Raw genomic sequence first — 26148 nt, 5'->3', positions numbered from 1 at the left:
ATACAAATGCCTTTCCTCTGGAATTACATGACTTTACTTACTTAAGTATAAATTAACTTTCCCCAGTGTACAGCTCTAAAAGCAAGGCTTTGCTTACTGGTTATAATGGGAAAAGCGTATCAACTCTTGGAGATATGTCCTCTTATCAAATAAATGAATGCTGATTAGGCAGTACAGTGTAGGCCGGTTGTGGTTTACAGTTCAGATAATGTGTTCGTAATGTTTAAATTATTATTTATCTACTCTATCATACAGCAAAAATAATAAAAAAAGTTTAAATCACCAGCCCATATGGCAGCATATGGAAAATTCAGAAGGCTCATATCATCTGTATTTTTGAACTTTTGCACTCTAATTTACATGCGCTCCAGATCTGTTTCGAGAATAAAGTTCAGTTCACTAAAGTATTAATTCAAGAGCCACTGAGGTCAGTGGGAGATTTTTGTTGACTTCAGCGGACTGCGGATCAGATCTAAGGAGGTCTACCCAGCTCCTTCAGAAGTCATTGAGCATTGGTGTGCTAATGCAATCTGGCCTGGGGCTTTGCGAGGTACTTTCCAAGTGTTCAGTGGAACTTGGTAAATGGGCTTGTGATACTACACAGGGACAGAAAAAGAACAAAATCGACTTTCGGGTAAAGTTGCAGGGGAGTGTGAGTCATCCCTTAAGTATCAGGAAATGATGCTAGGTGGGGCTGTTGCATGCACAGATTGAACAGATGAGCAGAGGGAGTATGATTAGTTCAACTGGAGTATTGGCAATTCAACTTTATTTGAGATTTTTCACAGGCTCCAGACCTGATCAGTTCTGGGTGCACTCTGTTAAAGATAATCAAAGGCTCATCCCGAAAAAAGGCTATGTATTATGCCCAATTTCAAAACAGTAGTACTATTGTTTTCCCACAAAATCAATAATTTTTGAAAATTCATGATGAATTATAAGAGGTTAATGCAGTAGAAGTTACAAACAAGCAGAAATAGTCTTATGCTCAAAAGTGTCAAAAGGTTATGTCAGCAGACATTGATATATATTTTATATATATATATATATATATATAGTCTGTATTATAGCTTAACTCAGGAACTTCATTAGGTGTTCAACTTTTATTGCTGACTATATACCTTCTACAAAGAAAGCCTTGAAAGAGCCATATCAAGAGGGCAATACTGAGAAATTACGTATAGATTCTTGTCCTTGATGTGTTTCTGAACATTTCATACCTTTGCAAACCAAGGCATGTGGCTACTCAAAGAACTGTAATAATGCTGCCACTTCAGCATATTTTTTTCTGCAATTTGAAAAACACTACATAAACAGGTAAGTACTATTATCCTTATTTGAATAATGAGGAGCATAGAGAGCTTAAATGTTTTGGCCCTGCAGAGCTGGTCAAATATAGAGCTAATAAGAAAATAAATGAGCAATCATATGTCTTCTTGCTATACTATGTATGAACACTGTAAAAAGATACTTTACATCTTTTGTTTATTGTTGGTCTGTTTCTAGGTCATATTTTTTTTTCTTCGAATAATAACATAGTTTGTTTAAAGATGTAACTGTTTGTTTTGCTGCAGCCGGCAACACACTGGAGATGGAAATTAGTTCAGAGGCGGTAGCAGTGCTTCTGAACTCATCCTCAGCTTCAGAAGCCCACAGCTGTTTCCTTCTCCAGCGGGTTGGAGTCCTTTGACTGAAAGTAAGAGGTAGACCACTGCTCTGCTCGTTCAAAGGTTCGTAAAACTAGACAGGGTGTAGCCACAGGAGAGAAATGCTCATGCAATTACTGTGTGTTACATTTGCATCTTTGAGGATTATAGAAACCAACCCGTCTGATATTTTGTGGCATCCTAACCTCTCCGCCAGGCTTAGTCTTAGCTCCAGTGGGTGGGGTCAGGAGCAGGCTCTCACCTTTGTCTTTACTTAGATGAAAATGTCTTCATCGCTCTTTTACCTACAGCTTTTTTTAGCACGTCTACTGTCAGCATTTAAAACTGCTTAAAATATGCAGCATTATGTGGGGGGAAAAAAAAAGGATAAGCCTTCATCCAAACTACTTCATAGCAGAGAGGCAAGCACATTAATTTCATACCGTGCCCAAGCCCTCAGAACACTGACTGATTCAGTATATTTTGAAAAGGGCTATGAGGAAAACAGGAGAACACTGGTTGTAGTAGGGGGAGCTCCATTTACACTAAAATGTTTCAGTTGTGACATCTAGTTTAAAGCACTTTTCTGCCCTTTTAGCCACGCTCTGTGAAAGAAGATACAGATGGACCTTTGTCAAAACACTTGTTAAAAACTGTTCAAGAGAGTCCTAAAGAGTTTTTAACAGGTTTTATAGCCTTACAACATCTCTGTGCTGTAGGCAGAACCAAAGCAGATGGATATACAGGCATACAGTTTGTCCTGTTTCTCAGTGTGGTGTTATGAAAAGGCACATGCAGTGCCTTTCTCACTGCTGGGAGATATCTGCCTTTAAATTTGCTTTGTGTACAGGCAAAGCTAGGTATAAGGCAAGCTTTGGTGTGGATTTACAGTATGTCAGTTAATCCACAAAAATAACCTATGGACAGAGTTGTACCCAGCAGTAAGCCGAAGAAATTCATTCTTCCCTGAAAACAGGGACACAGCATGCACCCAGGCAGTTGCTGCGGAGCAGCTAACATACTATAAATCCCCACCCAGGCTTGCGTCACTGCAGCTTGTATATATAGTCATACCCAAAGCAAAGGTTAATAAATATAGCAATGAGATGAGCAAACAATCTAATCCCACAAACACAATTTAGGATAAGAACAAAAGGGACAGCAGAGAGTAAGGTTAAAAGGCCTAGATGTTCCATAGACCAGAGAATGCTTCTTTTTTCTCATTGAAATAAATTGATTTCGTGTTGTAACCACTTTCCTAGCTCACAGGTTTCCCTTACCTTTTCAGGTGTTGGTAATGGCTGCTACCAAAGTTCATCTACTTCTCTTTGCACTTTAATTTACAGCCCTTGTACTAGTCATTTTATTGCTTCAATTGCTGGGTGAGAAAGCTTTTACAGCTTGTGATTATTGAACTCGGAGAAACAAGAAAGCTTTCTGACTTTTTGGGGAGTAACTGCAGAGCCTGTTGCTCCTTGGAAGGGGCATTCAATGTTTAACAAGCTCTGGGAAGTCTGATTTAACTGTGTGGGCCCTGGAAGTGAAAAAGATTCCAGACTCCTTCCAGCTCACATTTTGACTCAGCTGTTTTTAGTCCGTAAGGGTCTATCCTTAAAAGTTCTGCCTGCATAACTCTGAACTTCAGGCTGTTCTTTTTTTCATAGCATGAGGGGATTGGAGCCAAAATATTTGCATACAGAAATATTTTTTCCTGACTTCAAAAAACTATAGCTATATTACTGTTGATTAATTCTTTCATGGGATAAGTCTTCTGAATGCCATGCCATCAAAATAAGGCTCTCAACAACAGAGAAATTATACTGTCTATAATTACTACTATTATTTCATATTATAGGGGTTATGGTCATGGACAAGCATTCTATTGCGCTCAGCAGTATAACAGAGGGAAAAAAATAGATGGCCTGTGCTTGAAAGAGTTTAGGATTGAAATTATGCAATCATTAAACTGAGAGGTAAATCTAAACTTCAGAACTGGAAAATGAGATGAGAACATTTGATGCAATTTACCCATTTTGCCCAACAGAATTATAAGCCATCTAGCTAAAGCTTGAAGGCTTTATCCACTCAGCCATCTGTTAAGGTAAGAAATGATGCACTCACCTTCAGGAGAAGCTTAGAACATTATTTTGAAAACACTACAGGTCTTGTACTTTTGATCTCTCTAGGTAAAAAGATATATATCTTTCCTGGATAATAAGCTGCTTGAATCAGATGTTTTATGGTTTTGTGCACTAATGTGCACATATATATTGAAATCAATAAGAATATGCATGTGTTGTTACTCACTAAATTTGAATGGACTATTTTCAGCTGATGTCATTTAATAAAAATGTTTTTTGATTTAAGTAAAACTTCTTTAAGTTTTATTATTTCAGTGACATTTTCACCAGGAAGATTTTTGAAGTCTAGAGCTTTCTAGTCATTTCCGAGAGGAAAGCAGAGAAAACTTCCAAGTTGAAGAGCTCACATTTTTCAATCCAAATCTAGGCACCTTGCACATGTGCAATACACTGGGAGCTCCTGGGCACAGCCACTCCTTGCTCCTGCACCTGCACCTCAGGAAGCCTGGTGCCCTCAGCCCTGGAAACAAATGGCTCCGGGGTCATCGTGGTATAGACAAATCTGGTTTATTAGTGCTCTTTGCACAATACAGTTCGAAGAAACTGCATGGGCACAACTGGATAACAAATAACTATGCTTATTAAATACGCACAAATGTGCAATGTAAAATTTCCAGTGGCTTTTAAAAGTTAGAATATGGTGGGTGACATCAGAAGGTTCAAAAATCATGTAAAGGGGTACTGTGCTCTTCACCTCCTTTCCCTTTAGCGTAAAGTATGCATTTTAGAGTTGTAAGTTACTGTTATTGAGAGATGCGACACAGAAATGCCAGTCCTTAAAAATAATTCTTCGATGCTTCCACTGTTTGTTTTGAATTAAATTCACACAGAATATTTCAGTCTATTTACAGCAGAAATGAACAGCAAGCTCAAACTTATGTCCTCAATACTTATGCAGCTTTGTTGCCACAGAGCATTTGGCTGTTCTGAAGTATGCAGAAGCAGCATGTTTAGGCATGTGTTGTGTTTGCTGCTGACCCATTTGCTATACTAGTCCAGCAGTACATTACCTGGTCACTGCATAATTTCCAAATGATATTTTATATGGTTTCTGAGTTTCTCAGTATCTGAGAATAACCACAGCTACGCTTGGACTTAGGTATTAGAAAARACTATGTGCTTAGAAGTTCTTTTCAAATAAACAAGACTGAAAACAATTTCCATGTGCATTCATCCATCATAATGACATATACTTAAGTGGCACTAGACCATTTTTAGTTTTAATCATACTGTAACATTTGTCAATAGCAAAGATTTAGCTGTAAGGCTCCTTTTCAGTGTCCTTACTTGCTACTTCAAGTAGCAAACAGGTAAGCTGTATTCAGACTCTTATGCTTACTCCTAGCCCAGGTACCACAATGCTTTAATGATCTGTTTCACAAAACTCATCCAAATCCTTACTCTCCCTTCTCACTTAAAAGAAACATGGACCTGAACCCACATCTATCACCAGCAACCAGTGCACTGCACTCTTTATTATGAAAGTGTCACTGCATGTCTAAAGTTTGCTTTTTACATGAAAGCTTTGATTTAGTTATTTATCTTTAGGAATCAAGCTGTCATCTTGTGCATGTTCCATCTAGAACATACTTGAATGAGAGGCTGGTTTCCCCCTGACAAGGTCGGGAGTACTCTTTACAGGGAACAGATCTATTTTTCTCTAGTTTACACTCTGCAATAAGTAGGAAAAGTCTGTCATCTGAAAAAAATGTACAGTTTATTTTGAACAATGGTCCATATTTAAAAAAGCCAATGTTTCTTCTTCATGCCTTCCTTTGAAAAGAAGTATCTGGTGCTCTTCCAATGCTACTTTATCTTTCTCAAAGAAAAAAAAAGTTCACTGGAAAGGATATCAGAGATAAAAGCATTTGCTTTCTTACCTTCCAAATGTTAAAAGATAGAAAAAATTTTATATATATCATAAATATAATCTATTGAAGTATGAGGCCTGTGTTTTTCTTCAGTGAGACTTCTGAATCTATATGTAAATAACTCATTCACTGAAAAATTTTAAGATTGTTTGTTCATTTAAGAAAACTGCTCTGTACCTGACTTTTTGGACCTAGCTACTGGATTTAAACAACTCAGTTCCAGAATATGTATGGGAAAAAAAAGCTTGCAAAAAGCAAGATGTAAGAATTCAAAACCAAGCCTTACTGGTTATATTAAAAAAAAAGCAGTTCAAACTGTGATAACATCAACATGAAAAGCAGCTAAATTGATTTACATGTACAATGTACAATTCAGAACAGCGATGCTAAATCCACTATACGAAACCAGACAAATGCTACATCATCTCTGTTTAAATTGCTTGTGGTGAAACAGTGCCCCCTGATGTCCAGCGAGTTAGAGAACTAAAATTACATTCTTCTGGATACTCCTCGAAGAACTGTACAAGCTTTAAAAAACTGTACTTAATATTATATAAGGTTGCGAACCAGTTAAGTCCGCTATCTCATGCACAAGATTTACTGTCTGGTGAAGTTCTGTTTCCTTATTGTCACTCTGCTCAGCACCTTTTACCAGGTAAGTAGAGACCTGCAAGCAGGCTATACTCAACCCAAGAGTACAAAACGATTGTTTATTGGCTAATGCCCAGAAACGCAGGATTTAGCAAGCTAGCAGGCTAAGCAATAGTATGCTCATTGCCTCCACCTGGAGACCGCACAGGTCTCTGCCGGCCAGGCAAGCGTCAGTCAGGAGGGCTGCGGCAGCCCCTGGTGCTCCCTGGAACAGATGCTTAGCAGTGCTGAGCGGCCAGCTGCTGACTCCCCGAGTTTTCCTGTAGGATTTTACACCTTTCCACGCTGATGTTCTTCCTCTTGAATCCTTCAGTCATCCCTGCCTCAACAATCCTACCGCAGCCCGTAGAGTCCCACAAGATAAGAAAGGGAAAATTGCAGGCTTTCTCACAACTTCACAATTTGCTCAAGAGCGTGAGCCAACGTTACGCAGCAGGGCTCTGCATCAGAGCTCAGGGCCGGGTCCTGGCGCCAGGGCGAAGGTACAGAAGGGGTTGCCAAGAGTGCATCACAGTATCTGCTGAATAGCTTGATTGCTAACAGATCTTAGATAGTGAAAAGGAAAAAAAAAAATTCTTTTAATACTTTGTTGCAGAATCACTAGCTCCAAAAAATCCATTCTAGAAAGGAAAAAGCTACAAGGAAAAACAAAGAAAAAACATACAAACTCTGGGAAGCTCTGCATGGAAAAAGATCCACTTTGTAAGCCCCCTTATATTGATAAGATAAAGGACACAATCTGAAGATGAAAAATATAAGAATGCAAACACTTCAAAATTATCATAGCACTTTCATGTTTTCCAGTACTGCAAAAAATGACAGGAGTTAGCTTCCTAATTTGAATGGTTTATTATAGAAGTTTTATAACTTTTCTTCAGTTTCCACAGTTGTCAAATGAATGGTAATTAACTGAAAAGTACTTTGAGGGCCTTAGATAAAAAGTGTTATGCACAAAGAGTAGCATGTACATGTTGTAAATTTTGGGGGGAAAAATAAAAAACGACTTAATGCAGGCTGACTCAGCCTGAACACACATGCTTATGAAGGGAGAACCTCAGTGTAACAGACTTCTGTCTGACTGACTTATTTATCTGCTCCCTGCTGCCAGGTCTCTTGATTTCGGCATATTCCCTACAGAGAAGGTGTTAGTTCATACTTACTGCTTGATATATTTTCTCCCTCTCTGAAGTACACAATCAGAAAGCTGATGTGACCTTTTCCTGAATATAATCACTAACTCGGAGTACCTAAATAAAGATATCTAGCAAAGTATTAATAAAAGATGAGGGAAGAGTAAAAGGCCTGTCCTATCATTACCATAACAAATGAAACCAGTTGCCCTTTAATTGGCCTGTATAGGAGGAAGCAATATGAAACTGGATGTATTTCCTGCCATCTTACTGGACTAAATCTTTAGCTCTTATAACAAAAGACAACAGTAAGATTCCACATGAAATCTTACTAGTTGAGAAAGTTTTTCATTCTTTATATTACATTTCAATAGGCTGCCTTAGACTAATTGCATAATATTACATGCAAGTAATTGCTTGCCTGGAAAAGTAGCATTAAGGTACTGCATTTGTGTTTTTAACCTTCTTTGAAGGCAAGTATATTTTCTTCTCTCTTATGGGATATGGGTTTTTTTGTAGAGATGTTTCAAAGGAGCTTTTACAATGTTGTCGGACAGCTGAGAGATTACAGTTGAATCAAGTTCTGAAGTGGCTCTGTATACCGGAAAGGGCAACTGCAACACACACACCAGTGCAGAGCAGCAACACTGCGTATTTCTCCCCCATCACAAAGTCCTGAGCGGGCCCTAGTCTGCTCGGTGCCGGGCGGCAACAGCAGCGCACCCCAAACTTTCTGTTGGGGGCCAAGCTGCAGAAAATGCACGTTTCTAACGCGCTTTGAAACCCAACGCAGCGCTGAAACCCAGCTGCGGTGTTTTGCCTTGCCCAGGGGCCCACGTTGAGTAACTGTGCGCACACYGTGCCGGTGTCCGACGTGAGTCGCGTCACTGTGCAGAGCTACGAAACAAGCTGGGAGATTTTTAGATCGACAAAGTCTCCGTTTTCCACGATTCGAGCTGCGTAGGGTTGGGGTTTTCAAGCTTTTCTTGGGAACCAGGAGGGATGGGGAAGCACAAGAGCTGCATCTTACTTGTCCGTGTGCATCCAGGAATTTGATCCTTAAGAGAAACGCTGCCTCCAGTAACACAAAAATTCATCACGCAATCATCAGGTTACACCACTTCTTATAAATGAGCAAACAGGAATAGATAATCCCCAAACTGTTTCTTCTTGTATCACCTTCCAATTTTATTTTTATTTTTTACCTTCTTTCCTCTAAACGTGCCACTTTGGGGCCTTCCTGGGGGCAGCCCTCTCCCCGCCTTGCGCTCCTGCTCCTGCCAGGCTGGGAGAGGGGTGCCGAAGCGCCTGAGCAGCCACCACCGCCACCGCCGCCGCCGCCACCCAGCGGGAGGGAGACGAGCGAGCCACCGCGGGCGCTCCATAAACCAGATCTCTGCCCCGCCCGCACCCGCCTGCCCTCCCGCCTAGCAACAGCGCTCCCCTTTCCTGATTGATTGATTGGTTGGCTGGTTGGGAGGACGCCCCTTCCCCCCCCGCCGCCCCGGCCCACTCGGCCTAGCGCCCCCAGGGCGACGGCGGGGTGAGGCAGGTGAGCGTGCTTTGCCTTCCGATTGGCGGAGGCGGCTCCCTCCTGCGCTTCGATTGGCGGTGAGGCGCGCCATTTCGAGCTGGGAGGCGGGGCGCTCGGCGGCGTGCCGAGGTGAGTGCTCGCCCCGCCCCGCCCCGCCCCGCCCCGGCCTGAGGTGGGTAAAGGGCGCTGAGAGGCGCTGTGCCGCGCCGCGCCGCCCTCTGTGAGGGGCTCGCTGGGAACTGGGGGCTTTTGCATTTTATTTTTTTTTTTTTGAAAATTTTTTTATTGTAGGCGGGCTGCTGCGAGGCTGCCTGAGCCCGCTCCGTCCCCTGCAGGGGCGCGCTGAAGATGTGAGGGCGCTGTTTGCAAGGCAGGCGCTGCCCCTGCAGTGGTTTCCCCGCCTCCTGCCACGGGTCGGCGGCCCGCTTGTGGTTCTGGGGCGGTATTTGGCAGCTTCCCCCCGGACACGCCTCCCCAAAATACTCCTTGTTGTGCAAGGATGCCCCCGTCTCCTGTCCGTAGAGACACCACACTCCCTTTGGTACCTCCTCGATTTTATAGTTAAAAACACCTCGGGTCTTCCTGGGCTATAGCTTCCGATTCTCTCTCGTTACAAAAGTTTGATTTCCAGTGGCTCTAACCAAGTATTTAAAAAAATAATTTAAGAGTTCAATATTTTAATGTCTTGCGGTTTAATTATAGTTCTGTGGCATTAACTCTATGAATATTATTAAAGAAATACAACATCACAAATAGGAAAGGAAGAATGAAGATTTCTTGGTAAGCTTAAGTACATGTGTAGGGGCTGTGTGGATTTGACAAACTGCAACTTTTCCAGTAAAAGTTTTTTTTTTCAAATATTGAATGAAAAAAGAAAGGTAAAATCTCCTTCCTTTGAAAAGACCTTTATCTAATCAGAACTACATTAAAGAAATCTACGTAGTTGACTTAGGGCACAAGATTCAGATAATTACTACTTATACAATTGATTTCTCTATCACCTGACATACAAGCTCCACTGAAGATGCTTGATTTAAACACTACAAATATAGAGAAGTACTGCTCAAGCTGGCATTATCTTTTGTAGTTAATTTCTTCTTCTTTTTCAACAGGAACCTTTACTTACCAAAATGAGACACAATCTGGTGTGTCAGACACCTCCCTCTGTCACTGTTCACGTAAAATCAAGTGCACCCAGATCACATCAGCAAAAAAAACTCATTAGACTAAAGCGTCCTACTTTTAAAGACCGTCATGAAAACTGCGAAAAAAAGGTTCCTAGTCATAAATATAAACGTCCAAAGGGACCATGTCTAGTTATTCAGCGTCAGGAAATGACAGCTTTCTTTAAATTGTTTGGTAGGTTAATAATAATATGTGTCAATGTTTGAACAGTAGTCAGTGTGTATGTTACCTAAACAGCACGGTAATTTGAGAGAACTTTTTACATAGATACTGACAGCMGTGTCTTTGTCTAAATATATTTTATTGTTATATTTTAGTGTTTAAATGTTTAATGCTTAAGTTAAAAATACAAAAAGGGCTATCAAACTGATGAAAAGCATCTTTTTAAGTTACAAATGAAACAAAAGTTGTGTGATACTTCCTTCTATGATAATTTCTTTCCTTTCTATTTCCTCTTACATTTCAACAAAACTGTTTTTAAATGTAAAACACTGTACTTTTGTTTTACATTGGCTTAAAAAAGGCTCGACTTCCCAGCCTTATAAGCAAGTTATTATGGGAACAAAAATTTAGGAAGAGAAGTGGAATGGGAAGAGAAGCTGAGGAGTTCTAGCATCTCTTTTGTATTTGTATCTCTTTCATAAAAAATTTTGTACTTATTTAATTTAGTGAAGACATTGAGAGAGAGCTGAAGACAGTATTTGGCTTTTATTCAAATCTTCAATAGAGGAATCAATCAGAGAAAGAATTTGCTGTCAGGTAATCAAGGTGCAGAGATCTCAACAGTCTATGGTTCATGGGAAATAACTGTACGTTATCACATGGAACCATGTACACAGGAAGAAGCTAATTAAATGGAAGAAATACTGGTGATTTTTCATCTTSAGKTGCTATTATTGAGAATGAGAGTGAAATGCAGTCACTGGGTTTTCCATCTTGCCTTTCTGATAGTTTGTTGTCTTGTGTATTTTTTTTTAAACCTAATCTCTTTCTTCTGTTGGTTTCTCTGTTCTTTACTGATAAATCTAGCTTCTTTCCTTTTATTTAGCTTAATAAAAGGACCATGCATTACATATTTACATATATTTCCTATGAAAAGCAATTTTATTGCTTGAAATGCTACAACTTTCTTTTGTTGCAGATGATGATCTAATTCAAGACTTCCTATGGATGGACTGTTGCTGTAAAATTGCAGACAAGGTAAGTGTATTTCCTTCGTAGTGAAGAGATTACATTTTGAATGAAAGTCTGCTCTCAATCACTTGATACTGTAATGTGAATACAGACTGTATTTTTTTTCTAATGTGTTCATATTGAAGCTTCAGGAAACTCAGTTTACGCTTTTCTCAGTGATGAGAATGAACAAAATATTCTGATGCGAGGTAGAAGTGATAATCATTTAGGAAATGTTATACTGAAACAATATATTAATGCATAATAATCAATGTAACATTTTACATTTTAAAACAGTATCTTTTGGCAATGACTTTCGTTTATTTCAAGAGGGCTAACTTCACAATAAATGAGCATACCAGAATCAATTTCTTTGTTGCTCTGTAAGTACTTTTAAATTATCTGGTTTTATTAGCATAAACCTTGCATTAGTTTATTCCCCTGTTTATAGCGCTGGTAATTCTGATTTGCAATGAGACTCCTTTAATCAGTTTGTAGTTGATTGGGTTCTATAWAAGCACAGAAATATAATCTACCCATTACATATAAATAGAGCAAATTGGAGATTATTCCTCTGATGGTGGAACAAGCTTAGGCAGCAGTGAGGGGAAATTTGCATCTGTGTTGTAATGCACAGAGTGGACTTCTGTCTGCAGAACTGTAAAATCTGTGAACTTTTCAAAGCATTGAAAAAAGAATCTGTGTAGGACAATATATGGCAACAGATTATGGCTCACGCTTCCTATTATAAGACCCAATTTATATATTTGCCAGCTTTTAAGTCATTTGTATTGGAACGTTTTGTTGTGATGTGCACCTCAGGAATATATGAGAAAAATTTTGTCAGCATGATTCAGTCAACTTAAAAAAGTAGACAGATAAGTTCTGAGAACTTATTTTCTTCTGAACCATTCTAAAATTCCTGCGCTTTGAAACTGAAGTGCAACCAGGAATCTGTCTTTACAAAGCCTATATAATCTACCCATATTTGGCCAAGCATGTGTGCTATACCTACAGAGTGACTCAGCATGCTCTTTCACAGTGTTCTGGAGCTCAGTTCATCTTTTTTTGTAAGAGCAGTTCTCAGCGGCCCTGGTTTGGACACTAGTGCGGGGAGAAAGATGGTTGTTTCTTCTATGATAAATGGTATTGCTGAGAGCATCCATAGAGCACTGAAGAGGAAGCCATTTGAGTTCACTGAAGGGGACAAAAGCCAGACCAGAGGAGAGAGAGGTTTATAAAGGGACAAGGAGTCTAGTGAGACTGGGACTAGGGAGAAGACTGGGATTAAGAGCAAGTGAGAAAAATGGGGAGGAAACTGAAAGTTATGATTTTTTCCTGTGGGATTTACAGGAGCTCAGTATCAGGTGGCTTCATAGGAGGTAAAGTATTTTCCTGTTGTCTGGGGAGAAGACCAAGAAACAAAAGTGGCACATAGTGAAGGAATAAAGAAATATGAACATTAAAAAATGTCATTTGAGGTTTTCATTTTTATATGAAGGTTGGCCTATATTTAGTTGCTTGCTGCTAATTCAATGTAAGAAACATGATCTTCCAAGAATAGCTAAAATCGATAAAGCAGAAGATTTAAAGTTTAAAATTTTGCAAAATAGTTTTAAGCTTTACTTAGAAAATCAGTCAGAAACTGTTCGTTTTAATGCCAGGATATCTTGCTAGTTTGGAGAAAGCTGTTAGGATATGTTAGTTTTTATATACCTACTCATTTAGCCAACTTTACAGTAAAGCAATGTTTCTAATACTTTCCTGTAAGTTTATATTAACCGAAAGGATACAGATTGGGCTTTCTAATRGAGTCCTGAGAGAAGGCTGTGTTTTGTTAGGAATTTTTTTCACAATATTAGGAAAAAGAAATCTTTTAATATTAATGTCTTTAATGTTAAAATAATACTAATATAACAATTCAAGAATAAATAATATTTACAGACACAAACATATATATGTTTGAAGGTATCTGGCAAATACAGTTGAAGAAGATGATGAAGAATCAAAATATGACATTTTCCCATGGGCTTTGGGAAAAACGTGGAGAAAACTCTTCCCTGATTTCTTAAAGTTAAGAGATCAACTGTGGAGTAGAATTGACTACAGGGCTATTGTAAGCAGACGTTGCTGTGAAGAGGTAGGGAGGGTTTTAATATTGTGGATACTGCGACTACAATAATTGATACCAGCTAATAATCTAGCTCTGTAGAAGTAATTTCTTCTCTAAAATGTGTAGATAAGCTATGGGAAAGAGAAGAGGCAGCTAAAATGTTGTAACCCCGTTAAAAGTAAAGTTTTTACTGATAGAGTCCTTCTGTTTTATGCAAATATTTTTCGTTAAAATTTACCACTGGCTGCTTCACTTAATTCATTTTATAAATATTTATTTTTGTGTCTGCTTTACAAATAAAAAGTACATGAAATAAGGCCTTCAAATAAAAAATCTAGCACCTCAGGTTAAATTTTAAGCCCATCAAAATTAATAGTGTAACTTCACTTGACTTTGTAAGATAAGAGTTTTTCAGTGCATTTCAAAAAAACCAAAAGGACAAACTTCTAACATTCTCTTGCTATTAATGCATTCTTATAACCTACATTTTTTCAAACATAATGGGGAAAAAGACATTCCTCACTTTTCAGATGGAATACCTCTGTCTGGAAAAGCTCTGATATGTTACAAGAATGTAGTATGCTCYATAATTCGTGGAAAACAAAATGTCATTTACTCCAGCATCCCATCTGTGGGGATGGGATTAGATGCATATGGAAAAAGTACAAGGAAGGAGGCAAGCATACAACACTTCTTCCAGCATACCCTCCCAGCTTCTAGTGATCATTACTTCAGAGGCTTTGTGAGCCAGCAGCTGGATCACATTTCATAATCAATGAAAGACATCATCTTCAGCCCAACATACTAAGCATAAACTGCTATTTGTGATGGTTTATGTGAATATACAGGGCTGTAAACTGTAGTGTTTCAACATCTGATTCGTAACTGGTTCAGTTATCCTTGCCTGGGGTAGCAAACTGTCTAGTGAGACAGAAGCAGATAGGTAATAGATGTTATCCACCTCAACTGTTTATTCTTAATTCTCTGCCACTCATGAATCGAATCCCTTGATTTCAGCTGTATGTTTGCCAGTTATTTTTATGGTTTCTGATGTAACGGCTATTCTGATAGGTAATGGCTATTGCTCCAACACATTACATATGGCAGCGAGAACGTTCTACGCACCACAGCGGAGCTGTGAGAAACTACAACAAAGATGAAGTACAGCTGCCACGAGGACCTAGTGCTAGTCCTGTAGACTGCTTGCTTTGTGGTAAGAAAGGAAGATTTGTAGGACTAGGATTATCATCATCTTCCTCTTCATCTACTGGCACTTTTGAGATGATGGAAACGCATCTATCTCAGGATTTGAAGGACACCTTTCCAATTGAAAAAATGCTGGTTGACCCTCCTTTTTCTTATGTGCAAGGTATGGTTTAATATTGCATGTAATTTTCAGTTAGTTGGTTTAGATCAGTATCAGTAAATCACGGGTATTTGTATAAAAGTATTTGTATCATTTATAAACACCCCTAAACAATGTACATGCTCTATCCAACTAATGTCATATTTGCCCTTTTGACTTCTGAAGGGACTGCTATGTCCTTCTTGGTATGTCAAGACATGAACTTTATTGTGTTAGCAGAAACCCCTGTTACAAATACAGTTACCTTGGTAAAACTGAGCTTTTACTGCCATAGATTGTTTCATTTATACGGTATGATTCTCTTATACATTTATTCTTCTATAGTTACTGGAATTTTATATTATTTCTCTTGCTTTATCTCTAACCAAATGGAAAATGAGAAAAAAACTTCACATGTATACTTGTTTATGTGTGATTGTAATATTTGAGAAAGACTGTTAGCTTCCCAAATGTTTTAACTATTTACTGAGTTGGTGAATGAAGGCAACAGCAACAAAAGTGCCATCCTTGTACTCTGCCAAGATTTCTCAGTTTTAACATAAGGGAACTTTAGCAGGACAGTGTAACAAAATGGTTTCTACTGTAAAAAAACATTACACCTCCTAAAACCTTAGCCTCCTCTTCCGAATCCAATTTAAAGTGAAAAGCACCAGTGTGATTTGATTTTTACAAAAAAATGTGAAAACATTTATTTGACTGCTAATGATGCAGAAGCAGCATGTAGTCAATTCACTTCACTTGTATGTAGGCAGTGTGCTACTCTTTCTTCATTTTGGGCAAACTTTTATAGTAAAGAGATAATGGCCTCAGATATTTTGGTATAGGGAAAGTCACCTGCCTGTTTAAGAGCTAGTATCATATCTGAAGCCATTTTTGCAAAAGTATGTTGTTTTTTCTCTACCACAACTAGGATAATATATCTTGCTTCAAAACATTCCATTCTTTTCTTCATGTCTTGTCAGTTTTGACTTCCCAGAAGTACCAACTGCCTTATTTTCTGAGTCTGTTCAAATTATCCTCACCTACTCTAGCAGGTTTTGGAATGTGTTCTAGACTATTTAGACACTGATTTGTATTGTTGCATTATAAATTCAATTTAGATTCATATTTTAAACAGTGTTGATAGGTTAGAAGAAACAGTAAAAATAATGGTGTGTGTCAGGTGAATTAAAGGATTCTTGGTGTGAGCAGTGTTTTTAGAAAGGGCAGGCTCCTCAGCTACTATTGTCAGTTTGGAGGTGCATTAAATCAACCATTCAGACTTTTGTTTACATGCATCTCAGTCTTTGACAGTATTTATATTAGATTTCCTTTGATGACTGGGCTTGAACAGAAAAAATACAATAGTTTATCATTAAAATTATATAATGTGATAGAATCTTTGCACATTGAGCTACTTAAAAATAGTTGCCTGAGCCTCCATTGAGAAGCCTCCATTACATATAGTAGTTATGGGGCGAACATGAATTATTTATTTTACTGTTAAGAGTGTAACACACTTCAGATGTAAACTTCCTGGGGGAGCTGTACAAGGCTGGAAAGCAGCTCTGCAGAGAAGGACCTGGGAGTGCTGGTGGACACCAAGTTAAGCATGAGGCAGCAATGTGCCCTTGTGGCCAAGAAGGCCAATGGTATCCTGGGCTGCATCAGGAAGAGTGTTGCCAGCAGGTCGAGGGAGGTGATCCTCCCCCTCTACTCAGCCCTGGTGAGGCCACATCTGGAGTACTGCGTCCAGTTCTGGGCTCCCCAGTACAAGAGGGATGTGGCACTACTGGAGCAAGTCCAGCAAAGGGCTACAAAGATGATTAGGGGACTGGAGCATCTCTCTTATGAGGAAAGRCTGAGAGAGCTGGGCCTGTTTAGCYTRGAGAAGAGARGGCTGAGAGGAGATCTTATCAAYGTGTACAAGTATCTGAAGGGAGGGTGTYRAGAGGATGGGRCCAGACTCTTTTCMGTGGTGCCCAGCGACAGGACACGAGGCAACGGGCACAAACTGAAACACAGACACTTCCATCTGAACATGAGGAAATACTTTTTCACTGTGAGGGTGACAGAGCACTGGAACAGGTTGCCCAGAGAGGTTGTGGAGTCTCCTTCTCTGGAGATATTCAAAACAYGCCTGGATGCAATCCTGTGCAATGTGCTCTAGGTGACCCTGCTTGAGCAGGGGGGTTGGACTAGATGATCTCCAGAGGTCCCTTCCAACCTCAGGGATTCTGTGATTCTGTGAAGGCCTCAGTTCTACAAAGATACATATGTGTGCTTAACCAGTGCAAAATTCTAAGTATGAGGTATTAAAGGGTTATAGCTAATTTACATCTCTATTTTTTATTTGAATATGTCCTCATTAATATCCAACTTTTCACTGTTATAGTAGGTTCGTGTTATTGTTTTTGACAGCTTCAGTTCAACTGCGATTCCAAAGGGACCCCTTCAACCATGAAAATTTTTCATTTGAATGTTCTTTGAGATAAAGAATTGGTCAGATGGCTGCAACACACTATTTCATAAATTTAATTTACTAAACATTACCATATGCATACATGGAAACTTTTATATGAGACTCTGAATGCTTCTGTTCCTCCTTCTTTTAGTCTAGTATTTTTACTAGAGAGCTAGTGCATTTTATATCTGACAAAGGTCAGAACAAATTTGTTCAGTATGTACAAAGTACTCCCAAATGTTCAGAATAAAGTTCACAACTAGGGAACTTTCAGCATGGTTACTGGAAATGAAACAAAGATATACTTGTCAACAACTGGTCTTTTTCTTGAAATCAATGCAGCTTTATCAAGAGGCACAAATTCAGTGAATTTCAGTTTCTATTACAGTTGTGCAAATATATTTTGTAAAGAAACTGAGAGCCACCAACCAGTGAAGTCAGAAGCTGTTTCCCTTAAATTTCAAAGGGCAGAATTTGATCCATTATTTTCTTACCAATATTTTTTCTCCTAATTTCTGGTAGACTATCACAGCCTGTCCAACAAAAGGCGACGAGGTAGCACCCTGAACCAAGACAAATCCATGGACTGGTTTACAAGAAATGAAGAATGAAGTACATCAAATGAGACAGAAACAGAAATTCTGTTCTTTGTGTAACGTTCTGCATTGTATAGCAGTATCATATGTGATGGATTCTGTTAAAACCTTTTCCTTCAAATTGTTCATGGGATTTCAAAGTTCATATGCAGTAGAAATCAAAGCAGTAATTCTTTAAAAGTTAAACAACTTGCAAAGCATAGTGGTTATTTTGTAACATTTTATTGTATTCTGATACAATACTCAAATTAGCAGCTGACATCTCAGCAACATCAAGAAAGTGGTCGTTGAAACTTTCTCAGCTTGGTGAGGAACGCTAATTAAAAACAAAACATGTTACTACTTCAGTATTTCAGTATGCAATAATTTATTGTTATAAGTTTTATGATTTCATTATATAGTAACATGTCAAATGCTGGCACAAAACACAGTATTTTTGAAAATAAAATATCACTAAACATTTAAGATAAAAATATTTTCCAAACTTCTCACCTGAATGAGCATCCTGCCAATAAGATGGTCTAGCAATGTAAGGCACTGAGGAGTATGTTTCAACACTGTCAGAAAGTGATTCTGTGAAAAGTACGCATTTTTTAAATTTTCCAACAGGTTTAAAAAGTACAGACATCAGACTAGAGTTATCAAAGTGTATGTATTACTTTTCCTTGCTATTTTTTCACTTTCCTTTTGCTTCTGTTAAACTGCTCCACTGTCACCTAACAGTGCCTTCAGACTTTTTGCTCTAATATGGATTTTGCAAATCTATACTAGTATGCCAGAATAGCAAAAACAAAAAATTACAAAACAAAGCACATGGGTAACATCCCCTCCATGGAATTCTTAAACCCATCAGGGTCCTTTAAAGCAGCAGTGGGCTGAGTATGGAGGAATGAATTTTATATACATAAAAAGTAGCTGAGAACAGTAATGAAAAGACAGTCATTCTTAATTTATAGACTGCAGTTTGTTTTCTAGTTTTGATTTTTAATAAGATATTTAAATTCAAATAGCCATTAATATATCCTTTTTCAAACCTGGTAAGGCAAAGGTTTTCTAAAAGCTTGTCTGTTCTTCATGAGAATATCAGCTGATCTAAAAAAAGATACTGCCTCTTCCTACAAACTTTGCTTTCACTATATCCTTAGACTATCAAATAGCAGTAACAGTATAACTCATTAACAGTAATGTTCTTACCATCATATTCACTTCCTTTAAGAACTGCTTGATCCTGAAAATGGATTTCTTCATGTTCTTTTTGTTGAGGTTCTTCCTCAGTATTTTCTTGAGTTTCCACTGTTTGGATTGACTTGCAATTCTTGATTTTAGCAGGGAGTACTAACCAATTTCTGTGTGTTACATCAATGATCCTTTCACACAAAAAAGGGAGCTTGCAGGTCCGTATTGTGTCTAAAAGGGCAATAACCTGTGTGATGCTTTTGGAGAAATGCAAAGGATAAAACAATATTCTGAAAACTGAAACCAATAGATCAACTGCTGGTCTGAATTCTATTGCCTTTGCCATATTCTTTACTTTTGAGTTGACATGAAGTCCTTCAATTTTAGGGTAAAGGAGCTGGGAATCTGACTACTGAATTGGAAAACAACACACAATTATTTTGAGGATGTTGTTAACTCAAAACTTCCACTGCCCATAGTGAGAGTGTTCCCTACGTAAAGATTACAGGTTTTAGTCAAGTGTAATTTATACCATGTGCAGCTCCTAAAAAAAAGAAAAAATTACAAGAAAAATGCAAAAAAAATTAATTTTGTTAAACATTTAATTAATTGTTAGCTGTATATGTTAAAAGATGTTTGTTTTTTAACAGTTTCAGGTGATGCCTGAATAAATTTGTAAATGCTAGAATTAAATACTTACTTTGCTAAATACACAGCACACACACCACCGTGTTTAAGACTTGGGTATATAACAGGCAAAGCAGCCTGAGGGTTAAGCATATCCAGAACTATCTGCAAGAGAAAGATATTTATATTTTTCCAGTAAACTTTAATATATATATATCAAGTTTTCCCTAACACCACCACTTAAAAAACAGTATGTTTATATATGGAAAATGAATGCATACAACAGCAGTATATTATTGCCAACATGATTTTTAGTACTACCTTTGAAGAGCTTACAGAAATGTGAGGTCCATACATTTACAAAACAAAGTCTGTGCTACTTGCAAATGAATTTCTATTAAATGAGCAAGTCACATTTAACCAACACTGTAGTCTTGTGTTAATTTTAAACCTCCCGCTAATTGAACTCCATAATGTTGACATTACTAAAAACTTAAGGAAGACTATATTTACATGTATTATAATCTTTGGATATCTAGTTTTCAAGTGATAAAATCTTCAAATGCTTCCTTATAATGAAAAGATGACACTAAAGTCTCAATGCCTAACTTACTGTTTGTTTCAGGGCTTAGAAAACTTTTGTCTTTGGCAGTATCTACATCTGCTAGAAACTTATTTAAACAGTAAAACAGTGGAATGTGCAATGTCTGAGCCTTCCTGTGGATTGTTACATTTAAATTTTTCAAAGATGTTATTTTTACGCTAGCCATTTTTTTTTCTTCAATCAAGCTGTTCAACATAACTATCATTTATTTGAAGTGTTAATATAACTAGATTGCCTACTTTATATAGAAAAGTGATAACATCCAGTTGTTTCCCCCAACACACCTTCCTTCTATGAAATTAGGATATAAAAAGCAGGAGAGAAGAGCTGGCTGTAGCATTCCTTACTCAAATGTAGACCTTAGTAACATTATACTTTCTATATAGCTGCTATTGAAGTGTTCACATATTTATATTTTCAATAAGCATATGTACTTTTCTTATTGTTTGAAATATATGCCTAATCAGATAAAAATCTAGTTCTCCAAAATACAAGTATGTCTTTGCTTATCAGATAGTATTGATTAACTAATATTTCTATATTAGGGCCATGTCACCTTTTCATTTGGGAAAGTATAACTGAACTTCTGAAAATCCTTACAGCACAACCTGATGAAGAAAAACCTCACAATGTTTTATTGATGAGGATCTGATTGGTTTTGCTCATGTTACACTATATATGGGAAGTTCCATTGCGAGTGGGAAAACAAGAGATTTAAATTTATGTAGAAAAGATAAATGTCAATTTGTGTCATTGATGTGGGGATTTTTCAGACTTACTGCATCAAATGTTACAGATTTCATATCCTCAGCAGCTGTTGTAATGTTTTTAAGAATGAAATCCACATTATCTGGCCACTCTTCCATATGTCCTATTTCCCACGAAGCACGCCACTGCCTGTAATTCTTCTTAGCTAAATTGTGATGATCTTCTCTGACGTCGTAACTTACAACACGTCCTTTGGATCCAACTTCAAACAAAGCATACTAAATTTACTGCTTTTTCCCCGCATTTGTAGTAAAGAATTTAGAAAAAAAGCAGCATAGTAAATGACAGAAGTTGTACACCTTTAAATCTCAACTTCACTTCAGGAAATAATTACATATAATCAGTTGCAATTTATTTTTTCTTTACATTTAAAGCAAATACATGCAGACAAAGCGCTGGGTAATTATTTTATAGACTGAAATCCATCAATCCACAGATAAAATAAAGCATAGTTATTGTAGTACAAACTGTTCCTAGGATGTCCTCCCAGAGCACCTCTTGCAGTAAAGATAACTTGAGCATCTGTGGCCCAATTAATTCATAGCCTTCCTGCTACATCTGCCAGAGGTGCCAGCTGAGAAAGCTGCAATGGAGGTTGCTAGTCACAGGTGTTAGGAGCAGGTGGACAGTTAATTGCGCCTCCTGTCACTAGGATTTGAAACCAACAGTTTAAAATTTTTGACAATCCTGATTTTTACAAAGGCTTGTTATTTTCTATGTATAATTCGTTCTCTGTCTGTCCCCTAAGGATAAGAACCACCCCCCCAGCCGGCTCACTGATCTCAACTCCAGAGACAAGTTTCTCAGATGCACTCTTTGATCTACACAGGCTTGTGTTATTTTCATGCTATTGTTTATAACTGTAATAAATATAAATTATTTTATTATTTAAATTGTTGAAGTATAAATTTACTATTCTGAAATTCACAGTACAAATCCATTACATATATTCTTCATAAAGAAAGTGTTATCAGAATATCCAAGCAAGGAGCRTAATGCTTGTATTGCTGTATTATTCTATGCTTGTATTATTCTAATTCTTGCAACCTATCATCCTGTTGGATTCTCTTTCTCCCTGCTAATTCTTAATGGGCACAGAAAGCTTTCAGCAATCAGAAGCTCTCCAGGTAAGGTTCTGTGACATTTTAAAGCCATTTGAAGTTGGGGCCACCAGGTTCCTTCCCTATCACCCATTTGATCCCATTGTGAATCCATTCAAAAAACTAACCCAACAAAAAGAGGAATGGATTTTCTGCTAATTTCTTCCTGATCTAGCTCACTCTGAATCAGAGGCCAGGGCCAACATGTAAGGAGGCAGGATTTCAGCAGTGCCTTCTTAGATCACTTTAAAGAGTTGTGGAATTGCAGCACCAATTCCTTATTACTCAAGAAGTATCAGTTTGGAAATATTTGAAGAAAAAAATTGTGGGTATTGGAGTCAAGTCTTATTGCTTCCTCTGCGCATCCCTTCCCTTTTAATTTCCAACATTTTGAAATTGAATTCTGAGAAAATAAGGACAAGCACTTAAAATAGCTGGACAAAACCCTTTATTATTGCAACATTGCAGAATGTCAAGTTCACATACATTATATTCTCTAGGTTTCAAAGATTTTAAAGTTATGGCAAATGCTACCTTCTTAACCCAATCTTAACTTTGTCCCATTACATCTGTGAGGAGTCTCTGGGAAAGATTAAAGAATGACAATGGTAAACAAACATAAAATGAGATTAACTGATATACAAGATTACTGAAATCTGTTAAAATGGAAATTTTGATAACTAAATACTTCCATGCATCTGTATCTAAGAAAATACCAATTTTTGTACTGTGTCCACCAGATTTAAATTCCAGCATTTACCTGTGTAGCAGTTAGTAGTCTTGTTGGGTATCACTATTAAATGGTGGCAAAATTAGCCACCATTAGGAAAGAGCAAGCCAAAGCTATATATTTTCAGGTTGGTGCCGAATTGTGCTAAGCTATGACTGGAACTATTACTATGTGGTGTTGATTTAAGTTCAGGAAATTTGAAAATAGCAATACAAGCTCATACTCCCCCACCAAGACAGAACTGAGCTGGTGCACAAAGCCTGCTTTCTTCCCATGGGTACAGCTGACATTCTGGTGACACATACACATGGTTTAGCTGACTTGGCACAGTTACAGCTAAACTGAGGTCAGTGATCAGAAGGAACCCATCGGGCAAGACTAAAAAAAGGAGAGAAACCATCTGCAAGCCTGGGTGAGTTTGTAGCAAATGGCCACAGTGCAGTGAATATCCAATGTAGTAACCAGTTTGCTGTATTTAGCAAAAGCTAACTTCTGCCTTAGCAAACAGGTATTCAATCTTTCCCTTTGGATTTAGGGTCTGCACACAGGGGAAGATGGGAGAAGATAAAAATGGCTCTACTTCCCCTCTCTCCAAATACATCTCTGAAAAGTAAAGTGGTGACTTCCCTCTTCTGTTTTGTTTGTTTCTAGCTGCTAAGGCAGCAAAGGTTGCTTTAAGGATAATCCCATACTATCTTCAAAATCCCACCATGGAACCACAGGAAAAAAAAATATTATACAAAGATGATAGGAAGGAACTGTGAGGATTAGTAGTGGGAGGCGGAAGGAGGGAGATGGAGCAGAGGCATAACTGCTAACCTCAAAACCTGGGCCCAACTTATATCAAGACGACCTGCAGTTGAGTGAGCGTGGGGCAGCATTTAATGTCTTACCATTAAAACACGTGTCCTCAACTGAATTGGGATGCCAGGTGGAGTTTACTGCAGCTAAAACAATAGGACTGAGAAGAACAAAGTGCTCTATTCATCTCGGTAGGGAATCCTCCAGATTCCCTTTTTCTGCTGCTGGTGTGCCCTTGCCATATACACCCATTTTCAGCTGCTGCTGGATCTCAGCACTCTAGTTTGTACCATTCACTGAGCATAACTATTCCTAACTTTCTTTTTATCCTCAGTAATACATCCTGGCATCCCAAAACAGAGTTGGATAGGTGGCACTAGTAACATATTTGCTGAATACTAAGCTTCCTCAAAAGATTCTGCTAAAAAGACTTCTGCTGTTATCCCAGAATACATGTAAAAAGACAGTTGTACAGCATTGCTAAATGGGAGAGAAAGAAAATGAATTCACTGCTTTTAGTTCTAAGGTTATTTAACAGTCTTGAGCAAAAAAGGTGATTCGTTCAGTTTGCCTCCCTCACAAGAGTGTTAAGAGGAAGCATCACTTTCTGTAGATACTTGGCTGTCTGTAAGTGGAGGGATTAGAAAGCTTTTTTTTAATCTGGAAGCGTTGACTGATGTCAGTGATAAGTCAGTGTTGACTGAACTTTAATCACAAAGGCAGCCCAACCTGTAAACATTTTAAAAAGATAGCGTAATTTATAACACTGATTTTTACCAAACACTGGAAAATACTAAAAAGAAATTTTGAGGTTTCACTTAAGCTCAGGATACATGGGTGTTTCTCAGGTTCAGTGACCACTGCTGGCACCTTCAAGTATTTAGTTACAGTGATGGTGGGTTAGCCACAAACCCTGTCTTTGAACACAGCCTTCAGGATATACAAATTCCACTTTTTTTTTTTTTTTTGTTATATCAGTTTAAGATGATCTGTGATTGGGTTCCTGGCTTTACCCTTGAAGCTTCTTTTAATTTTGCAGGGAAGGAGCAGTATTTTGCAACAGCAGAAATAATTTTTAGAATACCAGTTTGGAAAGGAGTCAAATGATACTTTAATTCTCAAGTGTAAGCAAAAACGGTAACAGCAAACAAAAAGATGGATACCAAATTATTTTTCTTAGGGAAGTTTTTCTATCAGGAGCCCATCAATCAAATTACTCTGAAATTTGGTCCATTAGCACTACACAGGATGACTACAGGCGAGATGAAGTTTAAGGGTGTAGTTTCACATTAGAACAAAACTCACCTAACAGTTGGGTGCTGCCAAGAGGAGCAGTTCTGCTCCTTTACTACCTCAATCACGTTTGCTTGCCACTTTCCCTTTGCAAATACCAACTCTCCTGTGACCCTGCAGTGAGTGAAAAAGGCAGGAAACTAAACCTACGGTCTAGAGAAAGGAAAAGAATAACTTTCGACCAGACTGGCTCTCCAAACCCGCTGCTAGCAGAGTCAGATGGCGCAAGTGCAAGGGAGAGGGCAGGAGAGCATGGCCAGGTGCAAAGGCTCTCTACCTTTCAGAGCACCTACACCTAGATCAGATCAGGTTAGGTGTAACATGAAACAACAGTGTGTATCCATGTAGATGTTTTCTCTTGGTCTGCCAATGATCTGATTATTCATGTGGTCCAGCAAAGTGAAGAAAAGGAAACAGGGAAAGGCAAGGAAATGAGAAAGAGACTAGTAAGGTTAAGCCAAAGTTAACAATAAAGAAAGCTGAAATTCAGTTTTCTGCAATGACCACTGCTGGCACCTTCAGGTATTTAGTTACAGCGATGGTGGCCTGCAATAACCCTTTGTACTATAGCCTGCAAAATACAGTCAAAACGGTCTGCAGTCTGGGTATTGGCTCTACACTGATCTAATTTGATCTTAGATCAACAGAGTATACGTGAATAGGAAAACTACAGCAAAACTTGAAAAAACGACCGCAAGTTTTTGATTAACAGAAAGGCAGCAAGCGATGGGAGAACCGTGTTGTTTGCTGAATCTTGGACCTTACCCGCTCTTGACAGAAACAAGCTCATAGCGCCAGATCCGCTGCCGCTTTCCAGAACGGTGTCTCCCGGGTGCAGGTCCATCATCATCAGCATGGCGCTCACATCCTGCGGGTTACAAAGTGCGCCCCGTTACCAGCCTGTGGGAGGAGGCAGACGCAGCGGCGGCCTCCCGGGGCGCGGGGGTACCTTGGGGTAGGCGATGGCGGCGCCCCGCGCCATGAGCAGCACGTACTCCTCCAGTGAGGGCCGTCGCACCAGCAGCCGCCCGCCGCTCGCCGTCCGCACCACCTGCCCGGGCAGCCGCCCCACGATGTCGCCGTGCGGCAGGAGGCCGCCGGGGATAGCCAGCGCCGCGCCCGCCGTCAGCCGGCACAGTAGCTTCAGGGCGTCGCGCCGCCGGCGGCCCAGCTCCGCCAGCACCAGCTCCCCCACGCGCA

At 38.8% G+C, this 26148-nt stretch overlaps 2 protein-coding genes across 2 annotated transcripts; one reads left to right on the top strand and one right to left on the bottom strand.

Moving 5' to 3' along the window:
• Positions 1-10103: 10103 nt before the first annotated feature.
• Positions 10104-17973, top strand: SPDYA (speedy/RINGO cell cycle regulator family member A). Its single transcript, XM_026084403.1, has 7 exons — positions 10104-10332; positions 11300-11358; positions 11629-11714; positions 13300-13471; positions 14516-14813; positions 16029-16040; positions 17776-17973. The coding sequence occupies exons 1-7, from the start codon at positions 10104-10106 to the stop codon at positions 17862-17864; spliced, it is 945 nt and encodes a 314-aa protein (XP_025940188.1). The 3' UTR covers positions 17865-17973.
• Positions 17974-18055: 82 nt separating this feature from the next.
• Positions 18056-26146, bottom strand: TRMT61B (tRNA methyltransferase 61B; the record flags this gene model as incomplete). Its single annotated transcript, XM_026084464.1, has 7 exons — positions 18056-18165; positions 18342-18422; positions 19044-19282; positions 19726-19817; positions 21036-21226; positions 25714-25816; positions 25898-26146. Coding segments are annotated over 7 exons (999 nt in total), but the record flags the coding sequence as incomplete, so codon positions are not given.
• Between the last annotated feature and the right edge of the window lie 2 nt (positions 26147-26148).

Source organism: Apteryx rowi, unplaced genomic scaffold (assembly GCF_003343035.1).
Source record: "Apteryx rowi isolate R43461 unplaced genomic scaffold, aptRow1 scaffold_64, whole genome shotgun sequence".
Lineage (NCBI taxonomy): Eukaryota > Metazoa > Chordata > Aves > Apterygiformes > Apterygidae > Apteryx > Apteryx rowi.
The sequence above is the reverse complement of the archived record's forward strand: the minus strand, read 5'-3'. Positions and strand labels throughout refer to the sequence as shown.

Excerpts from the sequence above, each read along its gene's own strand:
- SPDYA (XM_026084403.1), top strand. The coding sequence starts at position 10,104 with ATGAGACACAATCTGGTGTGTCAGACACCTCCCTCTGTCACTGTTCAC. Across the intron at positions 10,333-11,299 it reads AGCTTTCTTTAAATTGTTTG|ATGATGATCTAATTCAAGAC; the intron begins GTAGGTTAATAA and ends CTTTTGTTGCAG. Across the intron at positions 11,715-13,299 it reads ATCAATTTCTTTGTTGCTCT|GTATCTGGCAAATACAGTTG; the intron begins GTAAGTACTTTT and ends ATATGTTTGAAG.